Consider the following 24,693-nt stretch of genomic DNA (forward strand, 5'->3'; position numbering starts at 1 on the left):
CTCATTAAAAAACTTCAGTAGTTTTCAATAGTGGCTCTTTGATTTAATTTTATTTTCCCAGTCAGAAGACCTCATCCTTCCATATCCAATAAAATTTCTATCTAAATAGATTATGGAACCTACCTGAACCTCTTGCTTATTCGTTTCTTGCTAGATTCACAGTGGGCTTTGATTTTTGACATTCATTTAAAAATTTTAATTTAAAATTGTATTTTAAATTAATATCGATATTTGATTTTACAGGTCGTGCAGCTTCAGGAATTGTTTGAAGTACGACATTCTGTGTTTTTATTGGGTAACACAGGTACCGGCAAAAGTGGAGTATGGAACACACTTATTAAAACTTATCGTAACCAAGGCAAGAAACCTATGGCTGTCGACCTTGACCCTAAAGCTGTCACCAATGATGAATTGTTTGGAGTTATTAATCCTGCAACTAGAGAATGGAAAGATGGTAAGCTTTTTAAGAATATTTGAAAAAGTATATTTAATTAAATTTCTAGAGTATATATTTCCCTGCTTTATATATACATGGTTTTCTATTTAAATGATTAACTTCAATCGAATCAAGTTCTGATCATATAAACCAACCACTTCAATCCTTATAATAATTGCAAATAAACTTCTATATATTATATTTTAAAAATGAATCCGCAATTTCTTAATTGTTTTTATTTTTTGCAGGATTATTCTCAGTTGTAATGAGAGATTTGGCTAATATGACAGGTGATGCACCAAAATGGATTGTACTGGATGGAGATATTGATCCCATGTGGATTGAATCTCTAAATACTGTCATGGATGATAATAAAGTTTTAACATTAGCCAGTAATGAACGTATCCCCCTCACACCATCCATGAGACTTCTGTTTGAAATCAGCCATCTGAAAACTGCTACACCTGCCACTGTATCCAGAGCTGGTATTCTCTTTGTGAATCCTCAAGATTTGGGATGGAATCCGTATGTATTGTCTATAGATATTGATGATTAATTGTATGGAAATTGATATATCTATGCAAAGTTTAAAAAGTTATCTTTTAATGTCTATATTATGTTTCACCCTTGGTAAAGACTCTACCTCATAATAAACTTACACTGTCTGTTGTCAATTGTCTTCACTTGAGAACTCACATGATGTTAGTTGATCAGCATTTTATTCCAACATTGACGATGTTTATGGTATTTCTGCAACTTGCAATCGATTCATTTAGTTGAAAATAATGTGTCAAGGGAGATAACCTCTAAGCGGATGTATCACCCTCTCAGACCTTTCTTGGCTCCTTTTTAATTTGAACTTGTTCTTCATTCTGTTGATTTTCCTAATTGTTACTTGAATATAATTTAATACATTCTTATTATTTCAGATATGTTCAGAGTTGGATTGATACTCGTGAAGTACAATCAGAACGAGCCAATCTTCTTATTCTATTTGATAAATATGTACCAACGTGCCTGGATGTTTTACGTCATCGATTTAAAAAGATTACACCTATTGCCGAGATCTGCCACATACAGATGTTATGTCATCTATTAGAATGTTTGTTAACACCAGAGAATACACCACCAGACTGTGCTAAAGAACTATACGAATTATACTTTGTCTTTGCCTCTGTGTGGGCTTTTGGTGGTGTCATGTTCCAAGATCAGGTAATTGGGATTTGTAGATCAGAAGTTTTGAGATATTGCTGGTTCGATTTATGATTATTGACAAATAAACTTCCTGCTTGCTGTTTGGATTTTGCTGCAAGAGATTATTTAATATTTTAGTCTCTTAATTTACATCTCATCACAATTTTATTTGAAGAGAATCTGAGAATGATGTCTTGGAATTACAGTTTACCCAATTTGAAAAATTCATTTAAACTATATGAATTTGATACGATCTCTTGAAGTAATACACATATTATTTTTTGATTGTTGCCTCAATTTCCATATTTTTGTATAAACCTATTTCAGTTGGCTGATCACAGAGTAGAATTTACAAAATGGTGGACAACAGATTTTAAAACTATTAAATTCCCACATCAAGGAACAGTATTTGATTATTATATAGATTCAGAAACAAAGAAATTTGAATTGTGGACGAAACGAGTTCAACCTTTTGAATTAGATCCCGATATTCCATTACAGGTTGGTTTACGCTTAGTTTTTATCTTTGAATACAGTAAACTATTCATTTTTACAAGATGTATATTATTTTATATGTGGCTCAAAATTAGAATAGTTTTTATCTTTTGAATACAGTAAACTATTACTTTTATTCAATATTAAATTATGTGATGTATGGCTCAAAATCAGAATAGATTTTTGATGTGGATTTCTTATTTATTAAATAAACATTAATTTTTTTTAGGCTGCTATGGTCCACACAGCAGAAACAACTCGTGTTAAATATTTCTTGGACATGCTGGTTGAGAAACGACGACCTGTTATGTTGGTTGGTAATGCTGGTACAGGTAAAACAGTACTGATGGCAGATAAACTGCTCAACTTATCCGAAGATTATATGGTAGCTAATGTACCTTTCAACTTCTATACAACATCTGAAATGTTACAAAGAATTCTGGAGAAACCATTAGAGAAAAAAGCTGGTCGTAACTATGGTCCACCCGGTACAAGACGCCTTATCTACTTTGTTGATGATATGAACATGCCAGAGGTAAATAAAATTTGAATTACTGATATTTTTGTCAAAAGGATGAAAACATCTTTTAGTACAGTACAATGTAAATTTATGATTGGTAGGGTCTTGAATTTATCCAATTTGAATACATTCTTGGTGTAGATAATTTGAAACTAGTTAAATGCTTTAAGTTTTACAAAAGTTTTGGCAGTGAGATAGAAATTTAATTTTAAAATCTATAAATTCTTAAATGCTTTAAAGCGATAATGTATCTATGCAAGCCAGAATAAGTTTTGATCATTTATCCGCCTTTAATGAGAGAAACTGTTGAATTGTAACAGGAGGTTAAGATCTGGTCCTTGGAATAATCTTTCTTAATGTCCATTTATCTCTCTATAACATCATTAGAATTTTCAAACATTGTACTTAAGAAATATGGAGTTTTGTAAGATTCTATAAGTTTGTAGATTGACCATAATTAATAACAAATTGTTACTTTTACTAATTCACTTGGAAAATATATCTTTTTTTGATAATGTTGATTATTTTGTGGTATGATTATTTCAGGTTGATAAATATTTCACAGTACAACCTCACACAATGATTCGTCAACATATAGATCATGGTCATTGGTATGATAGAACTAAACTCACACTTAAAGAAATACATAATACACAGTATGTGGCTTGTATGAACCCCACTGCTGGTAGTTTTACCATCGATCCACGTCTGCAAGTAAGTAATAAAATTAACTCAGCACCAAGTCTATATCAGTAAGTTATCCACATAAAAAATTTATTATTTAAATGTTTAAGGAAAAAAAAGTTTAAGGAAAAACAAGTAAAAGCTTACAATGGATAGATAGTAACCGAGCTTGACGTCATCACCTCCATCTGTGATGTCATATCAAAGTCTGTCAATCGATGCATAATTATCCAAGGATAATCGTATTTAAATTGGGGAAGCCTTTTTTTTTTGAAGAGCATCGCTCCCAAAAACAACAAAATCAGTGGCAGTTGAGGCCCAGTTCCTGTTTCGAAAATAGTGAATCACTAATAATATCACAGAAAACTAATTGCATGTAACTAGTCAGTAAGGTATTTCAAAAACAATTGAATCATTTCAAAATGAAGTGTAATTAGATTTTGTAATTATTTTTTTCAGCGTCACTTCTGTGTTTTTGCTATGAGTTTCCCTAACCACGATGCTCTGAAGACCATTTATACTAGTATCTTGTCTCAGCATCTGGCCTTAAATAATTTTGTTCCTGCTGTCCAGAAATTTACAGAACCAATAGTTAACGGTGCTCTAACTCTACATAGTAAAGTTACAACAACTTTCTTACCAACTGCCATCAAATTCCATTATATTTTCAACTTAAGAGATTTATCCAACATTTTCCAGGTATCGTATATATAGTTTATCAATAGATCTTTATTAATTACATCAAATCTGCTGCAAAAATACATCAGATGAGCTGAAAGATGCATTATGTAAGAGCTGAATCTGCCTAATGCAGATCTTTCTTTCTGCCTCATGCCAAGCTCATAATCAATGCTCTAGAACATCTGATGCTTTTGATTTTCAACAGATTTAAACATGATTGTTAGTTAATGATTTAATTAAAAATGGATAATCGAGACTTTGTTAATTATTGCAACAACGGTAGCAATTACAGTCGAGACTACACTGTTTTTCTAACGGCATTAAATCTGCTCAGAATGAAGTAATTTGACTGAAATATTGAAATATTCAACATTCCCTTTTCTATATCTATTTTTATATAACTATTATGACGAAAACTGTCAGCACATTATCTAAATCTTACATAATGGATTAATGCATCTTTAATTGAGCCAAAGTCTGGCGTGCCATTGAAATATTTTAGACCAATTTAATTTGTTGGCTGCTTCAGAAAAGATTAATTGTTTTGAGAGCATGCATTTCATTCACAATTTTTTAAATTTGTTTTTCAGGGTATATTGTTTTCTCTCAGTGATTGTGCTAAGACACCTGTAGATCTTGTTCGACTTTGGGCTCATGAAGCAACAAGAGTTTATCATGACAAACTAACAGATTTAAAAGATATTGAATTGTTTGAAAAAGTACAAAAGGATGTTGTGAAAAAAGTCTTTGAGGTAAGATCATAATTTTTGGTTGTCATATGCTATATATGATTATATAATTTTTGGATGTTATGCTATGGGATTGAAAATTTGAAAGATACTCTATTCAGACTATTGGTTAAGAATAGATATTGTCAAACAAATAAATGTTTTTGACTACCATTCTAACGATTTCTATTTTTATATGTGATTATATAATACTTGGTTGTCATGCTATGGGATGATATAATTTATATTTGAAAATTTTAAAGATATTCTATTCAGACTATTCATTAAGAATGTTGTTTTTTTTTTTGACTACCATTCTAACGATTTTTATTTTTCAATGTTTTGTAGGATATTGATGATACCGTCGTCTTCCAGCAACCCAATTTGTTTTGTCATTTTGCTCTTGGTATTGGAGAACCCAAGTATTTACCAGTTCCAGGCTGGACTGAACTCAATAAAATTTTAGTAGAAGCTCTAGACAATTACAATGAGTTGAATGCTGCTATGAATCTTGTGCTGTTTGAAGATGCTATGATGCATGTTTGTCGTATCAATCGTATTTTAGAATCTCCACGGGGTAATGCCTTATTAATTGGTGTTGGTGGTAGCGGTAAACAGAGTTTATCGCGTCTCTCTGCCTTTATCAGTAGTTTAGATGTATTCCAGATAACTCTCCGTAAAGGATACAGTATTGCTGATCTCAAAACAGATATCGCCACACTTTATAAAAAAACGGGAATCAAGGGTGTTGGTACCATGTTCTTAATGACTGATGCTCAAGTTCCAGATGAACGTTTCCTTGTATTAATCAATGATTTACTGGCCTCCGGTGAAATTCCAGATCTTTTTGCTGATGATGAAATAGAAGAGGTCATCAGCGGTGTGCGTAATGAAGTAAAAGGTCAAGGGTTAGAAGACACAAGAGAAAATTGTTGGAGATATTTTATTGATAAAGTGCGAAAAACATTAAAAGTCGTGCTGTGTTTCTCCCCAGTTGGTGCCACATTACGTGTTAGAAGTAGAAAATTCCCTGCTATAACAAACTGTACAGCCATTGATTGGTTCCATGAATGGCCTGAAGAAGCCTTGTGTTCTGTCAGTGCCAGATTCTTAGAAGATATAGAATTATTACAAGTAAGTCTTGCTGTATATATGCGTATTCTGTAAAGTGTTTTCTTCACGATTTTTGTTGTCACATGCTGGAAAGGTGTGGGTTTTAATCGTAGAATACTTTGATGAACTTTGGATTGCAATGAGTCAATGACAGTCACTAACAAAACGCTACATTCTTACAACTGAATATTGGGAAGAATTCTGGTATGCTTTCATACAAGTTTGGTCTGTAGTGATGATCAACATGAATATTAAACTGAAAACAATTAATTTTCTGTAGACATATTTTTGTTCTGTATATTCTAAGTCATTAGTGTGTAGGTTTTGCTTTTATAATCTAGCTACGCTCAATTATATTATGCTACAATCTACACAATCAGTTTATAAACTAAGAATTTGTTTACTAATTTTACCCATACCTAATGGCTAAATGAATTAACCTCCTGCTATGTTGAATTACACATGAAATCAACAACAAAATCTAAACTTTGGTACCCTATATGTATTTTGCTTTCTTATACTGATTTTATATAACCTTTTTTTTTATTATTTAAAGACTAATACCAAAGCTGCTATTGCCAAGTTCATGGCTTATGTTCAGAAATCTGTCAATGATATAAGTCAACTTTACTTAACTAATGAAAGGCGTTATAACTACACAACACCAAAAAGTTTTCTGGAACTCATCAATCTTTACCAGAATTTACTGAATATAAAAAACAAAGAACTACAAGCAAAAATTATACGATTGGAGAATGGTTTAGAAAAGTTGAGAAGTACAGCCTCTCAGGTATGTTATTTACATAAATGAACAAAAAAATGTTAACTTTTTTTGAGAATGAGAAAATAAAAATCAGACTTGAACCCTGTCATTATTCAAGCAATGGAGTTTGATAAAATAGATAAGCTTACAAAATTTATCTATTTGAAATTAAAAGTTTCACATTCGGTTTCCCTTTGTAAAGAAAATTAGTTTGAATTTCAACAGATAAATTTATGTGTCGAATCGAATGTTTCAGAAACATTAATTAGAAGTTTAAATTTATTTGGTATTCACATACATGAAGACATACTATACAATGTTGCTGCGTTCCATTATTAACTCTAAGTGAGAAAGACTTCAATTGCTTTAATTGTATGGATAGCCTATTTAGCTTCAATTGTATGGATAAACCATATCTACTAAACTATTACATTCAACTGAAAAATGTTCATAAAAATATTTAAAATATGACAGCCATATAAAATAGATTGTATTTGATTCATTTCTCATATTTCAATGCAAAATGGATACCTGTTAAGTATTACATACAATTCTATAGGTTGATGACTTGAAATCCAAATTGGCTTCTCAAGAAGTAGAATTAGCCCAGAAAAATGAAGATGCCAACAAATTGATTCAAGTTGTGGGTGCAGAAACTGAAAAAGTAACAAAGGAAAAAGCCATTGCTGATGAAGAGGAACAGAAAGTTTCTAAGATTACAGTTGAGGTCGAGAAGAAAGCTGCTGATTGTGAGAGGGATTTGGCGAAGGCTGAGCCAGCTTTATTAGCTGCTAAAGAGGCTTTGAATACATTGAACAAGGTTTGTTTTAACGTTATAATAGAAGTAATTTCAAATTGATCAAAAAATCTGGACAACTATCCTGAGCTCTGTGATACTATTTTGAAAGAAATCCAAGATTTCATTTTCCATGTAGGTTGGTGAATGGTTACCAAATTAGCAATATTTTGATTTGAAGCTCTCCAACAAGGTTCTGTGAATTTTTGCTTTTTATTAAACCCCCTTTAAAGTTGAGATATCAAAGATCGTTTTATAAACAGTTTTAAAATGATTTTTATATAAGATTTTCTCTTTACTATTATATTTTTGTCTTTACAGAACAACTTAACGGAGTTGAAATCTTTTGGTACACCTCCAACTGCTGTCACAAATGTAACTGCTGCCTGCATGTGTTTGTTAGCACCTGGTGGAAAGGTTCCTAAAGACAAGAGTTGGAAGTCTGCAAAAAGCTCAATCATGAATAAGATTGATGCATTTTTGGATAATCTTATTAATTATGATAAAGATAACATCCCCGATGCTTCATTAAAAGCTGTACAGCCATACCTCAACGATCCTGAATTTGAACCTGACTTCATCAAATCGAAATCCCTTGCTGCTGGTGGACTGTGTGCCTGGGTTGTGAATATTGTTATGTACTATAATGTCTTCTGTACTGTAGAACCGAAAAGATTGGCTCTTAAAGCTGCCAATGATGAATTGTCTGCTGCCAGAGAAAAGTTACGTGTCATCAAGGCTAAGGTAGCCGAATTGGAGGCAACATTAGCCTCGTGTCAAGCAGAGTTTGAAAGAGCTACTTCCGAAAAACTCAGATGTCAACAGGAAGCAGAAAGCACTGCTAAAACAATTGAGTTGGCTAATCGTCTTGTTGGTGGTTTAGCGTCTGAGAATGTAAGATGGGCAGAGGCTATTAATGGTTATCGCGAACAGGAGAAGAGTTTACCTGGTGATGTTCTCATTACAACTGCTTTCATATCATACGTAGGTTGCTTTACTAAGTCGTACCGTTTGGATTTGATGGACAACTACTGGCTACCGTATTTGAAAGACAAATCTGACACCATACTTGTATCAGAAGGTTTTGATCCGCTCTCACTGCTGATTGATGATGCCCTTATTGCTACATGGAATAACGAAGGTCTACCTGGTGACAGAATGTCAACCGAGAACGCAACAGTATTAACTAGTTGTCAACGCTGGCCTCTTATGATTGATCCACAATTACAAGGTATTAAATGGATTAAGAAAAAATATGGTGCTGATTTGAAAATTATCCGTCTCGGAGCTAAAGGTTACTTGGAAGCTATTGAGAGAGCCGTGACAAATGGTGATGTGGTTCTTATTGAAAATATTGGTGAGAGTATCGATCCTGTACTTGATCCATTGTTAGGAAGAAATACCATCAAGAAGGGTCGAGCTATTAAAATGGGAGACAAGGAAGTGGAGTATCATAAAGACTTTAAGCTTATTTTACAAACCAAATTAGCTAACCCTCACTACAAACCAGAAATGCAGGCTCAGACAACTCTGATTAACTTCACTGTAACAAGAGATGGTTTAGAAGAACAGTTGTTAGGAGCTGTTGTCAGTAAAGAAAGACCCGATCTTGAGAAATTGAAAATGGATTTAACACATCAACAGAATGAATTTAAGATTACACTGAAAGAGCTTGAAGACAACCTTCTGGCTCGGTTATCAGCTGCAGAGGGAAATTTCCTTGGAGATTATGCCCTCGTTGAGAATTTAGAAACCACAAAAAGAACAGCAGCTGAAATTGAGGTGAAGGCTGCCGAAGCCAAGAAAACTGAATTCGAAATTAACAAAGCTCGTGAAGATTATCGTCCAGCTGCATCTCGAGCTTCCTTACTATACTTTATTATGAATGATTTACTTAAGATTAATTTGATGTACCAATTTTCATTGAAGGTAAGTTATATATAAACACCATGTGTATAATATGTGACTTTATAATTAGTAGAACATAATTTAATGAATCCAGTTTTGTTTAAAGAGTTCTGTTCACTTACAATACACAGTGAATTTGATATAAATTACATTATCAAGAGTAGTACTAGAATTTAACTTTTTAAAAACAAGTGTCGTGTAAAGAGATCATTTCTGGATTATTTTTTTTTTTTTTTTTTTCTTCAGGCTTTTAGCGTAGTATTTGACAAGGCTATTGATAAGGCCGAGCCAGCTGAAGATGTCAAACAGCGTGTGATAAACCTTATCGATTGTATAACCTTCTCAGTATCCACCTACACTACAAGAGGATTGTTTGAGAAGGATAAACTTATCTTTTCTACGCAAATGGCTTTCCAGATTCTTCTCATGACTAATGAGATTAATCCTGTAGAGCTTGATTTCTTGTTACGTTTCCCAGCTCAACAAAATGTCACCACACCAGTAGATTTCCTCAACAGTAACTCGTGGGGAGGAATAAAGGTAAAACATTGATAATTATTGTTTAAAGATTAACTCTCTATCATGCGGAATAAAGTAACTCTCTATCATGCGGAATAAAGTAATTCGATTGAATTCTGTTACTTTTGTAATTGAAAAAACAAAATTGGCGTTACTTTTTCAAATGGACCAAAAATTTGGGGGGGTACATTTGTAATTCCCCCCAAAAAAATTGGGAGGTACTTGTGTAATTGATTTAATATAATTTGGGGTATTTTGGTAATTGAAAGAATATAATTTTGGGTACTGGTGGCGGTACTATTGTAATTGAAAAGATATAATTTTCCTAGAAACTTGCTAACAAAACATTTTTATACACATTAGTAGATTACAAAAGCAATCTTATCCTTTCATGGGGAAAGGCCAACAAGTTTTCAACCAATAACTTATTTAAGTCAAATTAAGAACTTGTGGGCCTTAATATATCTGAATCGGTCTAGTTTTAATTCTTCAGTAATATTTTTTTTAGGCATTAGCTTCTATGGAAGAATTCCGTAATTTAGATAGAGATATTGAAGGATCAGCTAAAAGATGGAAGAAGTTCGTAGAAAGTGAATGTCCAGAGAAAGAAAAATTCCCTCAAGAATGGAAAAACAAAACATCACTTCAGAAACTATGCATGATGAGAGCTTTACGTCCTGACAGAATGACCTATGCCATAAGGTATAATTTAAATTTAAACTTGGTAATTTATAATTTTATTTTGGCATTTTTACAAGAAGTTACTTAAAGAAAGCATTTCTGGTAATTTTTTCTTTTTTTTTACATTTCATACATATTATGTTTATGTCATTTATGACCTTTTCTCTCCCAAAACGTGTACTTAATACAGCTTATATCCAATCTTTCAGGAACTTTATTGAAGAAAGAATGGGAACAAAATATGTAGAAGGCCGAGCTGTTGAATTCAGTAAGTCCTTCGAAGAATCAGGACCCGCTACACCAGTCTTCTTTATTCTATCACCTGGTGTTGACCCACTGAAAGATGTAGAAGCTATCGGTAAAAGACTCGGATTTACAGAAGATAACAAAAACTTCCACAATATATCTCTTGGACAAGGTCAGGAAATTGTAGCAGAACAAGCAATGGACATTGCAGCTAAAGATGGACATTGGGTCATTTTACAGAATATTCATCTTGTAAGTAAATGGTTATCAACTTTAGAGAAGAAACTAGAAGAATACAGTGAAGTAGGACATGATGATTATCGTGTATTTATTAGTGCTGAACCTGCTTCATCAAACGAGTATCACATTATACCTCAGGGTATCCTGGAACCAGCTGTCAAGATTACCAACGAGCCCCCGACTGGTATGTTTGCCAATCTACATAAAGCCCTTGATAACTTCACTCAGGATACACTCGAGATGTGCGCAAGGGAGACAGAATTTAAGAGTATTCTTTTTGCACTGTGTTACTTCCATGCTGTGGTGTGTGAAAGACGTAAGTTTGGACCTCAAGGATGGAATCGTGTGTACCCCTACAATACTGGTGATCTGACCATCAGTGTTAATGTACTGTATAACTATCTAGAAGCTAATGCTAAAGTACCATGGGAAGATTTGAGATATCTATTTGGAGAGATTATGTATGGAGGTCACATCACTGATGATTGGGATAGAAGACTATGCAAGACATATCTTGAAGTCTACATGCATCCGGAAATGGTAAGATTATTTCAAATAAAAAAAATTGAATTTCCAACAAGTATCCAAAGGATATGGATGATATACATGCCTTGAAATAAGGCACCTATCATAGATATTGACAGGTACAATCTTTCTGGTAACTGTCAATTTGTCTGGTACTGATTTGTCCCTTTTCTGTGTTTTTATCAATACCTTTAATACCTGTCTGGCATTATGTCAGGTACTCTAGTTCTGTAGTACCTGGCATTTTACCAGGTATCACTAAAACTGTTATATCCGGGCCTGATCCTATTTAAGATTTGTCTTGAAAATCTTTGTGATATTTTAGATGAAATAAATGAACATGTAACATTTATTAATAGTAAGAATAGGAATGATAAATCTCAAAGCCTTATTTTACACTGAACTAGCTTTAAACGATTACCTAAATTAATAGAAATCGTTTGTTTCACAATATCAATATCAGCAGTTAAAGATGTTACAAATGTCCCAGTTGGTTTATACTGAGCTTTAATCGATAATCATTTTATATTTCAGTTGGATGGAGAGTTATATTTAGCTCCCGGTTTCCCCATTCCACCAAACTCTGATTACAAAGGCTACCACAGTTACATAGATGAAGTTTTACCCCCAGAGAGTCCTTACTTATATGGTTTACATCCTAATGCTGAGATTGAATTCTTGACAACAACCTCTGATAATTTGTTCCGTACTGTGTTTGAGATGCAGCCACGTGATGCCGGAGCTGGGGCCGGTGCTGGTGTTAGTCGAGAAGAAAAGGTAAATTTGATCTTGCAAATGATTTATTTCACCATTGAAAGGAATAGAAAATTGTTGAGTCTGAATTCATATCCATGAAATCAATTCTACTGCAATTTAATTGCAGGCTTGTGCATTTTCCAATGTCAACATTATTTGTAGGAAGACTGACTAACTATAGCTTGCCCAATCACTAATAATCACCTTAATTTAGCAAAAAGGGTTCTGTTCCTTCATATATAATGAAAGTAGATTTTACGATTGAATTATTTTACCAAGTGAATAATTTTTATTTCAATTATCAGGTAAAGGGACTGTTAGATGAAATTGTTGAGAAACTTCCTGAAGAATTCAACATGCTAGAAATTATGGGTAAAGTACCACTAGAAGAAAGAACACCATACATTGTTGTTGCCTTCCAAGAATGTGAAAGAATGAATATGTTGACATCTGAGATTCGCAGATCTTTGAAGGAGTTAGATTTGGGTCTTAAGGTGAGTTGGATTCAGACAATTAATGAAAATAGAAGAAAACTTACCCAGCCTGCTTGTATGGTCATGAGAATAATTAACTCTTTGCTGATGAAGACAATCAGATGATGTCATAGTTAATTGACTTCATAATTCAGTGTCAAAGGTCTTAATGATGTCATAATCTAGTGATGTCATAATTGATGAAGTGTTGACTTTATGTTTCAGTTGGCCATTTGTAAATGAAAATGAAAATAATAGTTAAATACTGTATTTAGATTCTTAATTATGTTTGTATTTACTTGTAGGGTGAATTGACAATTACTGCCGATATGGAAGATTTGAGTAATGCGCTTTTCTTGGATACTATACCAGAAACCTGGAACAAGAAAGCTTATCCATCTTTGTATGGTCTTGGAGCCTGGTATGCTGATTTACTACAAAGAGTCAAAGAACTTGAAACCTGGACCTCTGATTTCCAACTTCCTGCAGCCGTATGGCTGGGAGGTTTCTTTAATCCACAGTCCTTCCTGACAGCTATCATGCAGCAGATGGCACGTAAGAATGAATGGCCATTGGACAGAATGTGTCTGCAGTGTGATGTAACGAAGAAGACACGAGAAGATATGGCCGGACCTCCCCGTGAAGGAGCTTACGTGCACGGTCTGTACATGGAAGGTGCTAGGTGGGACACACAGACAGGTATGATCAATGAAGCCAGACTTAAAGAGTTGGCTCCACCCATGCCTGTTATGTTTATCAAGGCCATCCCCGTGGACAGACAAGATACAAGAAATGTTTATGAATGCCCTGTATATAAAACAAAGAGCAGAGGTCCTACGTACGTCTGGACCTTCAACCTTAAAACCAAAGAGAAAGCCAGTAGATGGGTTCTCGGTGGTGTTGCTCTCCTATTACAAGTTTAAACATTTTAATCTACTCTATATCATCACATTATTTATATCAAAATCACTTCACATACTGAAAAATTCCACAAATGTACATTACAGAATATTTATTTGTCAGTGCTTAACAATATATTTTTCTAGTATTCTTATCTTATAAGACAATTTTGACAGATCCAGCCAGATATTAAGCAATAATTTTAAGAAACTTACTTCAGCATTGTATTTTCAAAACTTTAATTCAGCATTATTTTACAAAACATAAAAAAAAATTATAAAATGGAATATAAGCTTATAATTATAAGTTTAAATGTACCAGTACTGTATTAAGATTCTTTAAGATAACTCTGACAAATTCAGATATTAAAACATAAATTACATCAGCATTGTATATTTAAAAATTAAATCAGCATTATTTTACAAAATTCTGTTATATTTTTTGAATTTAAGATGTTCAAAGACTTCAGCATTAACACATCAGATTTTATTGTTTGAAAATGAAAAACCTTCCTTTTACTCCCTGTACATTGGTAATATTTATTTTTGAAAGAATATGGTTAAGTTTTGTCACAATACTTTCTGCCATGTTTTCTTATCAGTGTTCCGTCCATAACTGATTTGTTGATTTTTATTTAAATTGTTCATAAATTATTTATAAATTGTATGTAGGAAAATTCAACGCAGTTTGAATAAAATTATTTATTAAATAGTCTTTTTGTTACACCCCCCAACCCCCCCAATCACTAACACTGTGTAACTTTGATATCGTTGACTAAGCAAAAAAATAACTGTTATAAATGAAAATATAGGACACTAATAGATCGAAGTTGTCAGTTTATATACTTAATGTGTATTAGTTAAATTGTTAGTAATCAGGCAGTAGTCATTAGGTAGGTGTTATGTCACCAAGGTGTTCAAACTGTGACTATTGTCCAGGTTTGTGTATTCAATTTGATGGGTGTTATAGCCACACTTTTACACCAGCAGTGACATCTATACTATTCAAAAAAAGTAGGGGATATTTGATTTTGGGGGCATAATACTAAAATATGCAAATGACTACGAAAAAAGTCACTATAGAACCTAACAGAAGAAACATTTCCAGTTACATGTGACGCCCAAACGCACCAATAGCTACCGCATGGAATGCAGGTGATGCTTGGGATCATCATGGGGGTCCAACCCAAGATTTGCACGACTCTGACTTTGAATGTTACAGTCATTGTGGCATTGAATTCCAGGGTGGAAACATCAGTTTAATTGTTTTAGTGACCAGAAAACAAATTTTGATATGCGTCGGCTTACCCAAAATGAAAGGTTACATGCCCTTGGCATGCTACAGATCGGCACAACACAGGCGGTTGTGGCGCGGACGATGAATGTTTCTCAGTCTGTCATAAGCAGGCTATGGTCCAGATACCGTGATACACAATCTGTACAGGACAGACCACGCTCAGGTCTGATGTTTTCAGATGAGTCAAGGTTCACTGTTGATTTTTTGGACAGACGTAGGAGGGTGTGGCGTCGTCGAAACGAGCGCTTCCAAGACGTTAACGTCATCAGACATGATCGATTTGGGGGTGGTTCTGTTATGGTGTGGGGAGGCATCACTGTTGCTGGAAGAACGGCTTTACATGTTGTTGCAGGGCGTGTTACAGGCCAGTACTACCGGGACAACATCTTGGCAGTCCATGTTGTGCCGTTCGCACGACGTCATGGCCGCCGTTTCATCTTCCAGGATGACAACGCAAGATGTCACAGGGCCAGGATCGTTACAGGTTACCTCCAACAACAGAACATCACCACATTACCTTGGCCAGCACTGAGTCCCGACCTCCCCCCCATCGAGCATGTCTGGGACATGCTTGGACAGAGGTTACGTCAACGTCAACAACGTCCTGCCAATGTCCAAGAACTTGCTGCTGCGTTGCAACAGGAATGGGACAACCTGGACCAAAATGACCTTAGACGTCTCATTAGGAGTATGCCACGTCGGATCAATGCTTGTTTGGCAAACAGAGGAGGATTTACCCGTTACTGACTTGGTTGTGATGCTGTGGTAACTTTGCTGTTTGACCCCGGGTATCATTTTACCCTTATAATGGTCAGTCTGTGCCTTACTTAGTCTAACGATCATTTGGAATAAATCGATGAATGTGAACTTCATTTCATTTTGTCATTTGTTTCTTCGTCAGTTTCATTAGGTGACTTTAATAACATTTAAAAGTCAAATATCCCCTACTTTTTTTGAATAGTATATAACAGCTAGTTACACACCTGCTAATTAATGACAACTGCATAATTTCTAACCACTTTAAATACATACTAAACATATTACAGCTAGTCCGTGGCGCCGCCAGCCGCCGGTGGTTGGAGGGGCAAAGTCCAAGGTTAAGGGGGAAAAGGCACAAGCTTGTACTACGGGTAGGGGGGCCTCCCCCAGAAATTTTAGAAAACAGAAGCACTGGTCGTTGAGATAAAGTGTCAAACGACCGAACCTCGACGAAGCCCACTCACGAGTGCCAAATAGGGAATCCTTAAAGAGGGTATGTGGTATTTAGAAAAATAGACTGTCGGAAATGCTGTCTGACAGTATTTAGCAGCGATTGTCAGATACCATCTGTCGCCTGATCACTATAGTCTATCCGACCCCAGAGAGAAAAGTGTCAATTAATGAACGGACTTGCGAACCTCAACGAAGCCCCCGAAAAATTGAAAAGTATACTGCCAGAAATGCAGTATGGCAGTATTTCAGGCACTGATCATCGAGATAGAGCTTACCAGATACTGCCTGTCGCCAAATGGCTAGTTTATCCGACCGGAGAGGAAAGTGTCAAACGGAGTGAGTGAATCAAAGTGAATGAATATTTTCGCCACGATATTTTGTGAAATAGACTACCGGAAATGCAGCCGGGCAGTATTTCAGAAATAGAGCTGACCACATACTGTTCTTCGCTAAACCACCAGCTTATCCGAACAGAGGGGGAAATGTCAAACGAACAGTGTAAGTGAATGCATATTCTCGCCGCTTTGACCCAAAAACTTTGAGGATCGTAAAAGCATGGGCATGGATTTAGTGTGTGTGTGTGTGGGGGGGCTTAGTATCGGAAGGGGGGACGAATAGGTCTGTGCCCCCCCCCCCATGATTTTGATAGCCAGGACAGATTTTCAGGTTTATATCCACATGATGGTGAGCTTGTTTCTACGTATCTGGAACTGAATCGGGACTTGGAACAAGAATTGCCATTCTTCAAGCGCCAGTTTTTGGCCAAATCTATTTCGCTAGTGCACGAAGCGTTCCTCATGTCACCTGAAGTGAGGCAAATGTTCCCTTCTGTCGAAGCTCTTCTCATCTCACACTGCTGAACCCTGCTAGTTCAGCACTCTGCACCGTATCAAAACTTGGCTACGCAACTCCATGACGCAAAACCGACTGAACCACTTGATGCCTATGGCGTGTGCGGTGCATAATGACCCCCTTCATGTCGCCAAGATATCCAAAGAGAACAGTCCTGATTGTAGAACGATTGTCTTTGGACCATTCACTTAACTTCATGAACAATTAATATTTATGCAGCTTTGATGTAGGTGGTCAATTTTTTGCATATTGTCAACATATTACCCCCAGTTCCAGCCTTCATCGAAATAACACTGGTACAGTAAACTGTTCGTAATCATTTATTTCGTTTGGTAATGAAATGTTCCAGATTCCAGGGTTCGTCCGTTCCCCCCCCCCCCCCAAAAGTTGTGACAAATCCACGCCCTTGGTAAAAAGCACTTCTCAAGTGGTTCACGTGTTATTGTTTATAGTAGGTCTACAGCAGGATGGGCTTGGTAAGAAATCACTCTACAACATGCAAGTCTATGACTGAGTGGGAATGTGGGATTTAATCACCGTAGAAGGTATTGATTACCGAAACGTATCGCAAATACTTTTTTTTTCTCAAAAATTATTGGGTGTGGGGGGGGGGGGGAAACCAGATTTATTAGGGGGCAAAAGCGCCCCCTCCCCCCCCCAAAGCCACCACTTGAGCTAGTGACACTTAATGATAACTAAGCCAAAGCATTAATTTATTGGAAACGAGAAAACCCACGAGGTTGGGCAGGCGACCCTACTCCTTGTCACGTAACCACGCCAGTTGACTCAATGACAGACCTTATGATACAGCACGCACATGCTAACCCTTCGGCCATCCAACCCACCTAGAAAGATGGAAGATCAAATTTAATAAAAAAAAAATTATGAAGAACATTTTGCAAATTTGCAAAGTATTATAATTTTTTTATTTGAGGACTGAGGCTGGGAGGAAACTTTTGTATTTTATCTCCAAGCTTTAAAGGACAAGAGAAAACAATGTTCATAGAAATAATAACTTTATTCCAGTCTGTAAAGACCTAGGTTATAGGTGATATGTAAAATAACATGGGGTGTAATGGAAAGGCTGGTGGTAATACATGTATCACAGGGGCTTGACACATTAGATATTTGGTCTTGGTTCATGAAATCCTCTTTAATGAGTTAGTCAACTTCTTTTAAATTTAGATTTCCTGCACTAGCTACACCATTAGACATACAGTAGTAGGGCGGGGAAAAGTCCCCCACCCAACACACAATCTTAACTCCTTAAGTCAGTCTTCAAAAGCTACTGCATCAAGCCCCTGTAGGTAATACTAGGTATTTTCTATCACAGCAAAACCAGGCTAATAATAACTATACCATAAGTTACATCCTATTATTCATTAACATCATCCTTTAACAAAATAAATACTAATTTCTTCCATTCCCCTTAATATAGTTAATCATTGGCAATAATAATTCGATATATAATTATCTGCTATGATTGCCATTCATTATTGCCTAGACAATCAACCATGGTTCTTATATTAACCATTTTTAATTTACAGAATACATGTACAGTTTTACTTTGCATCACATTTGTTCATGAAATATACCTTAACTGGAGCAAGTTATTTAGGCCTTAGAAGAAACAATGCTATTTTATTTAATTGCTCAATTTTATTACTATGGAATTCGCCTGACAATGCCTTTATAGAGAGTACATATAATACAGATGTAATTTGTAGAAACAAAGAATCAATAATCTTTAAATTCAACGTTAATAAGGTTCATTGTCTCCTTTAAAATATGGCACATTATCAAGAAGTGGAATATGGCAGTAATAGTTAAGGTTTTATTTTATACCTCAACCCCTAATTATTCTTTGATAATTATTTGTTTTAAAGGGATTAAAACTGCAGGTTATCAGAACACTTTTACTGTCTGGTTGCTGATCACTAACTCCTTTTGTACAGATAATCAGCTGCCTGGATGTAAAAGTATATGAAAATGTTATTTTTTCTATTATAGATGCATTATATAAGAGCTAATTCAGCCAATTGCAGGTCTTTTTTCTGGCTTATATGAATTATTAATTAGACATTTATTCACAAGACAAGCCCATAATAAACTCCCTAGACCATTGAATGGATTAGAGTAGACCCCCAACCCCCCTTATTACTTAATAATTTAATAATAAAATGGATAATCAAGACATTGTTTATTATTGTAGCTCAGAATAAAGTAATTTGACTGAAATTTTCAATAATTTGCAATTCATTATCTTTTTTTTTTAAACTATTATAGCGAGAACTGTCAGCTCTTTATCTAAATGTTACATAATGCATCTTTAATATGGTGAAATGATGTCACTTATCAATGTATAAGAGAAACTTTAAAAAAAAAAAAGAAATATATAATTAAAAGTTATTTCTCACATGGAACTGATATAAATAATAATTTAATCTGTATCTTACCCAACAGATCAGAATATATAAACTGGTAAGATAGGTTCAGTCCACTTTAAACACAAATTGTAAAATATATTATAAATAAGTAGATAATAATATTTTCCATATTGCAATATCAACATTATTATAACTGGCTAAAATTTAGAAACAAGCAGTTTCATCAGCAAACTTTAGTCTCTTAATATACTCAAGACTTTACAATTCAACGGTTGACATGTATACCTTTATCATAACATACATGCATTGGTTGCCAATGAGGCATTATCCCCCTTACCATGGAAATAAAAGTAACAGTCTACAAAAAAACTGTGTTACCATGACCATCATGCACATGTAAAAGAAACCTTGACAGTATGCCCTTCTCTTCATTAGTCCAGTTGGTGCAGAAAGCTAGGACATTAATAAACCACATTTCAATTAATATCACCATGTGATAAATTTGTCGGAAATTCTGCTAAGGAGCTATGCAGGCGAATGACAATCAAATGGCAAATATTATTTCTTACTATCCAGCAAAGATAAATAAAGTGAAATGTGGTTTAACGTCCTAGTTTGCTCCACCGACTGGGTAATTATAATGACGACAGACATATGCCATACAACATGCTATGAGGAGGATTTAGCCTGGGCAGCGGCACTATGACCTACTCTTATTTCGAAATTCGATTGTCTAGGGTTCTTCACTGTTCCAGCCCTCTGTCCAGCACCACTGACAATTGGAAACCACGCGGGAAAATACTGAGGAACTTCTGGTTAATAAAGTGATAACACCTTTTTAATATGTGTAACACACTGGCATGTTATTACATGACAGGACTGTCAAACTTTGAATTGAAGAGTCTTGTGTGTATAGGAGTTTATATATAAATATGATGTAAATACATTTAACTGTAAAATTAATAATGTAAAAACCTCTACCTGATTAATGGAATTCGCTAGAAATAATATTGTCTTATGAGATCGTATCTAGCCATAAATAAGGAAGACTTCTTTTTAACATCATAATTTGATCGTGGAGATTCACAAAATCTCATCAACAACAAAAAATTTGATTGATATTTAGAAATGAATAATTAAACAAAAATATTATCAAAACGCTTTTCTTCTTGAAATTTTCAATTAACATTCATATGTATTCTTGGCTTTGATTAAAAATTGATAGTAAATAGGTTTACATTGATTCATATCATTTATCCATGACTGATTGATGAACATATTTATTGTAGAGTTTAATATCTTCAAGTCAATATTATTAGTACCTGATAACTTTATAACAAGCTACAGGAACTATACATAGGTAGACCTCTTTGAGAATGTGAAATGAAAAATAAACTAGAACACTTTAAAGTCAAATTCATCTAGTGTATCTGTTTTACTTAGATCCTTTCTTTTAAAACATGCTGTAAAAAAAACTAAAAGAAGACCTTAATAATAACTGGGTAGATAAAACAGGATTTTTTTGTTTATCAAATACATGTATAGCCTACATAGTATTTTAGTTTGCAAATGAACATTCACTGCTTTTACGATTTTAATCATTAACATATGTAAAGCTTAACAATAACAAACTAGTAGCAATAAGTTGTTTTACTTTTCCAACTCAATCTCTATAAAACATAATATAAGTTAATGGGTTTTTATATATAAATATATAATATATATAAAACAATGTATTTTATATGCCCCACTTTAAATGTTAATTTTACTACACATTCATTAAATTTTTTAATCAAGGTTCTAAAACTAATTTTCAAGATACCCGCTTTGTTTATACACAGTTGTAAACTGTTTAATCAACTCAATTAACAAGAAACCTGTTTAATCAACTCAATTAACAAGAAACCAATGCCCCTCTGCTATGAGCTTACATAAAATACAATCTAAAAATTTCATTCATTATTTAATACCAATTCAAGTAATGATATTAAATAATTTCGTCAAAAAAATGACATATAACCGCTAAAAGACTTTTTCTATGTTTCTATCCGAGGTTCGGAAATTGCACTGTATTGTAATTTATACAACATATTTTTATGATGAGATTCTAAATTTATACTATTTGTTACTAAAACTCTATAATTTTTTTTTTTTTAAAATTAGACATAGATTTAAATGATGAGCTGAACTCTGATGACCTCTATGTCTAATCTAAGACTAGATAAGTTGCAGGAGACAAGTGGATCACAGTTACATGAAGTTTAAAATCAAATGAAACATGCATGATTTACGATATCCTACAAAAATATCATCCAAAATTTCATGTTAATAATAGTATCACCTTATTAGCTGAGGTTCATCTGATTTGATATTATCAGCTGTCATGAAGTTTGGTGGTCAAATAAGAATTGTAAACTTGATATTATTGTAGGTTTGTTCGATACATGTTGTATACCCTTCAGTTGGACATGTGCTTGGTAATAATAATATCACATTTCTCTACATGAATCAAATAACTAAATTCTTTAACAATAATATAGTTCTATCATCATCTTCTGATTCTAAAATACAAAAAAAAGAAAAAAGATATTAAAGATATGAAGCATACCGTAATTACATATATATTCAATCCGCATTACCTACTGCTGAATAGATTCTTTTAAGATTCTTTTCTAACCATTACACTCCAAGACATGACGATTACAATAAATTCTAGTAGATCCATAAAATAACTTAAATTTTCATTTGTCCATTCAAGATCTGTGAAACTACATGTAAAATGTTCACACTGTGACACAGTTGTTATGACAGATAATAATTAATAGCACATTTTTTTTTTTTTTTTTTCAAAAGTATCAAGCAATCAAACTGATATCAACTATAGACTAAGTTTTATCACTCTTTATCAGATAGAATCAAAGTTATTTTGTCCCATGCATCGACCAATGAAATTGCTTAGCTCTACTTAGCTTTAGCTCATAATTTAAATAATCTAATGAACATCTACATCAAGTTTAAACATTCTAGTAAATCTACCTCAATTAAAAGCAGAGTTGTTATGTTCCAAAATCTTGACCAATCAAATTGCTTATTGCTCCTTAGCCTAAGCAGAAAATTCTCACTATCGAACTTAGTCAAGGTAATGATATAATGAATCTACACTCAGAGTTTCATCACTCCCACTTAATTAAAACCAAAGTTATCGTGTCCCGAAGCATCAACCAATCAAATTGCTTATCTCTGCTTACCCTAAGCAGAAAATGCTCATCTTCGAACTCCATCAAAGCATTGACCTAACAAACACCTACACCAAGTTTGAACATTCTAGCTCAATTAGAAGCAGAGTTATTGTGTCCAAAAAAATGTGACGAACAGACAGACAGACAGACGGACAAACCCATTTTAATAGTCCCCTGCTTTCTTCGAAAGGCGGGGGACAAAAAACTTGTATGTTGGTCTCCTGTCCCTGGCAAAGTGAAAGTAGAATATAGTGTACTATATTCTTCACAATCAATTTTCAGTGCAATGCAAAACATATAGAGCTCCTGAATTCCATTTGCTGCTCAGTGTCACTATTGTTTAATGGCACAGACTAACATATACATCAGAAACCAACAAGATACACTATGAACATTAATCTTACAATTACAAAATTTGTAACTTGTATAAAATGTTTTGACAAGATTTTGGTTTTTTAAAAAAAAGAAGTTATGTTGTATTTGATTTTTTCCCAAGATAACTTTATTCACCATCTGAATTTGGGTTCGTAAATAAAGCAATGAAGATTATTACAAAATCCTGTTCATATAAAATAAAGTAAAAAAGAATATATATAGATAAGATGTATTTAATAAATAACCTTAATAAAACAATAACTTACTTTTAAATAATGAAATGAAATGTGGTTTAATGTCCTACTTTTCTGCATCAACTGGGCTAATGAAGATGGGCTATGAGGTCAAATTTGCCAGGTTAGCGGCGCTACAGCCTATTATTATTTCAAATCTTTTGAGAGCACGCAAATTTGTACACAGGGTCCCAGGCTAGACACTGTCCTTGCCAGGCCCTCCGGCACCTCCTGGTTATCGAGCCAGGATCTTACTCACTGAGCCACAATGACTCTCCTTCACTTTTATATAAATTAATTTATGAATATAAAATAAAACGTATTATATAACAAGGATGACACTACAGGGACGATTAAACCAACATTTCAACAAAGATGTGATCTTAGTTTACCAATTCTTGACAACATTATTATCACATTATTTAATAGATAAGTATAAGCTTATATATTTCAGACAAAAATTGGAAGATGGAAATAAATAATTATTACATTAAATAGGACCAGAAGGCAAAGCTCAATTACCTTCAAATAGCTGTGAGTAACATAAAGAGAAATCATGAAAACAGGAACAAAAATAATGAGAACAAGAATAACAGGAACAAATAACAAGAAATGGCAGGACCACATACAATACATAGTGATTGGGACAAGAACAATGAGAAGTGGTGGGAACAAAAGTAATAAAAGATAGGTTGCCAGGCAACGAAACATACGTCCACAGCAGCTAAATCGTCCGAGCGGTCGACAATGGTTGTCACATATTTATTCCTTTGAAGGTAATTGTAGGCCTTTACAAGTAAGTTCCATAGGCCTACAGATCAGATTATAATTTTTGCCGTTTAAGGGTTCACAAGGTTCTACAAATTGAAACAAGAGTCTCAACTCTAGAAGTAATCTACATTGTTTAAATTTGACAGGGTTTTTCGTTTCACAAATTTAAATGATGTATATAAATTTCATACATTTCGGATGATAACTTTCATCAATCGAGCATTAACAAGGTTGAACGAAGTGAAAGAAGGGCAATAACTCTAGAAGTAATAAATGGAAATTGCTGAAATTCAATACGATTCTTCTCTTTACTAATTTAAATGACGCATGTAAATTTCATACAGATCGGCAGATAACTTTTGATGTTAGAGCATTCACAAAGTTCAATAAAGTGAAACAAGGGCCATAACTCTAGACGTAATAAACAGAAATTGCTGAAATTCAATAAGCTTCTTCTTTTCACTTATTTAAATAATGCATATAAATTTCAGAAAGATAGGATGATCACTTTTGGGGTTAGAGCGTTCACAAGGTTAAACAAAGTGAAACAAGGGCCATTTATAACTCTAGAAGTAACAAACGGAAATTGCTGAAACTCAAAAGGGCCATTTATAACTCTAGAAGTAACAAACGGAAATTGCTGAAACTCAAAAGGTTCTTTGTTTCCCTA

General features: G+C 34.0%; 1 protein-coding gene across 1 annotated transcript in view; it reads left to right on the forward strand.

The window, feature by feature from the left end:
* LOC126809577 (dynein beta chain, ciliary) overlaps positions 1 to 14,370 on the forward strand; it is a 29,000-nt gene extending 14,630 nt beyond the window's left edge. The window contains exons 29-46 of the mRNA XM_056098633.1: positions 244 to 454; positions 685 to 961; positions 1,366 to 1,648; positions 1,958 to 2,131; positions 2,355 to 2,660; positions 3,192 to 3,359; positions 3,789 to 4,028; positions 4,601 to 4,762; positions 5,087 to 5,872; positions 6,408 to 6,641; positions 7,174 to 7,434; positions 7,732 to 9,339; positions 9,565 to 9,858; positions 10,346 to 10,539; positions 10,728 to 11,544; positions 12,064 to 12,306; positions 12,591 to 12,779; positions 13,064 to 14,370. Of these exons, the coding sequence (XP_055954608.1) occupies positions 244 to 454; positions 685 to 961; positions 1,366 to 1,648; positions 1,958 to 2,131; positions 2,355 to 2,660; positions 3,192 to 3,359; positions 3,789 to 4,028; positions 4,601 to 4,762; positions 5,087 to 5,872; positions 6,408 to 6,641; positions 7,174 to 7,434; positions 7,732 to 9,339; positions 9,565 to 9,858; positions 10,346 to 10,539; positions 10,728 to 11,544; positions 12,064 to 12,306; positions 12,591 to 12,779; positions 13,064 to 13,681 (7,065 nt within the window). The 3' untranslated portion in view covers positions 13,682 to 14,370. The remainder of the gene's footprint in view (positions 1 to 243; positions 455 to 684; positions 962 to 1,365; positions 1,649 to 1,957; positions 2,132 to 2,354; positions 2,661 to 3,191; positions 3,360 to 3,788; positions 4,029 to 4,600; positions 4,763 to 5,086; positions 5,873 to 6,407; positions 6,642 to 7,173; positions 7,435 to 7,731; positions 9,340 to 9,564; positions 9,859 to 10,345; positions 10,540 to 10,727; positions 11,545 to 12,063; positions 12,307 to 12,590; positions 12,780 to 13,063) is intronic.
* Positions 14,371 to 24,693: the final 10,323 nt, after the last annotated feature.

This window comes from Patella vulgata, chromosome 2 (assembly GCF_932274485.2).
Source record: "Patella vulgata chromosome 2, xgPatVulg1.2, whole genome shotgun sequence".
Classification (NCBI taxonomy): domain Eukaryota; kingdom Metazoa; phylum Mollusca; class Gastropoda; family Patellidae; genus Patella; species Patella vulgata.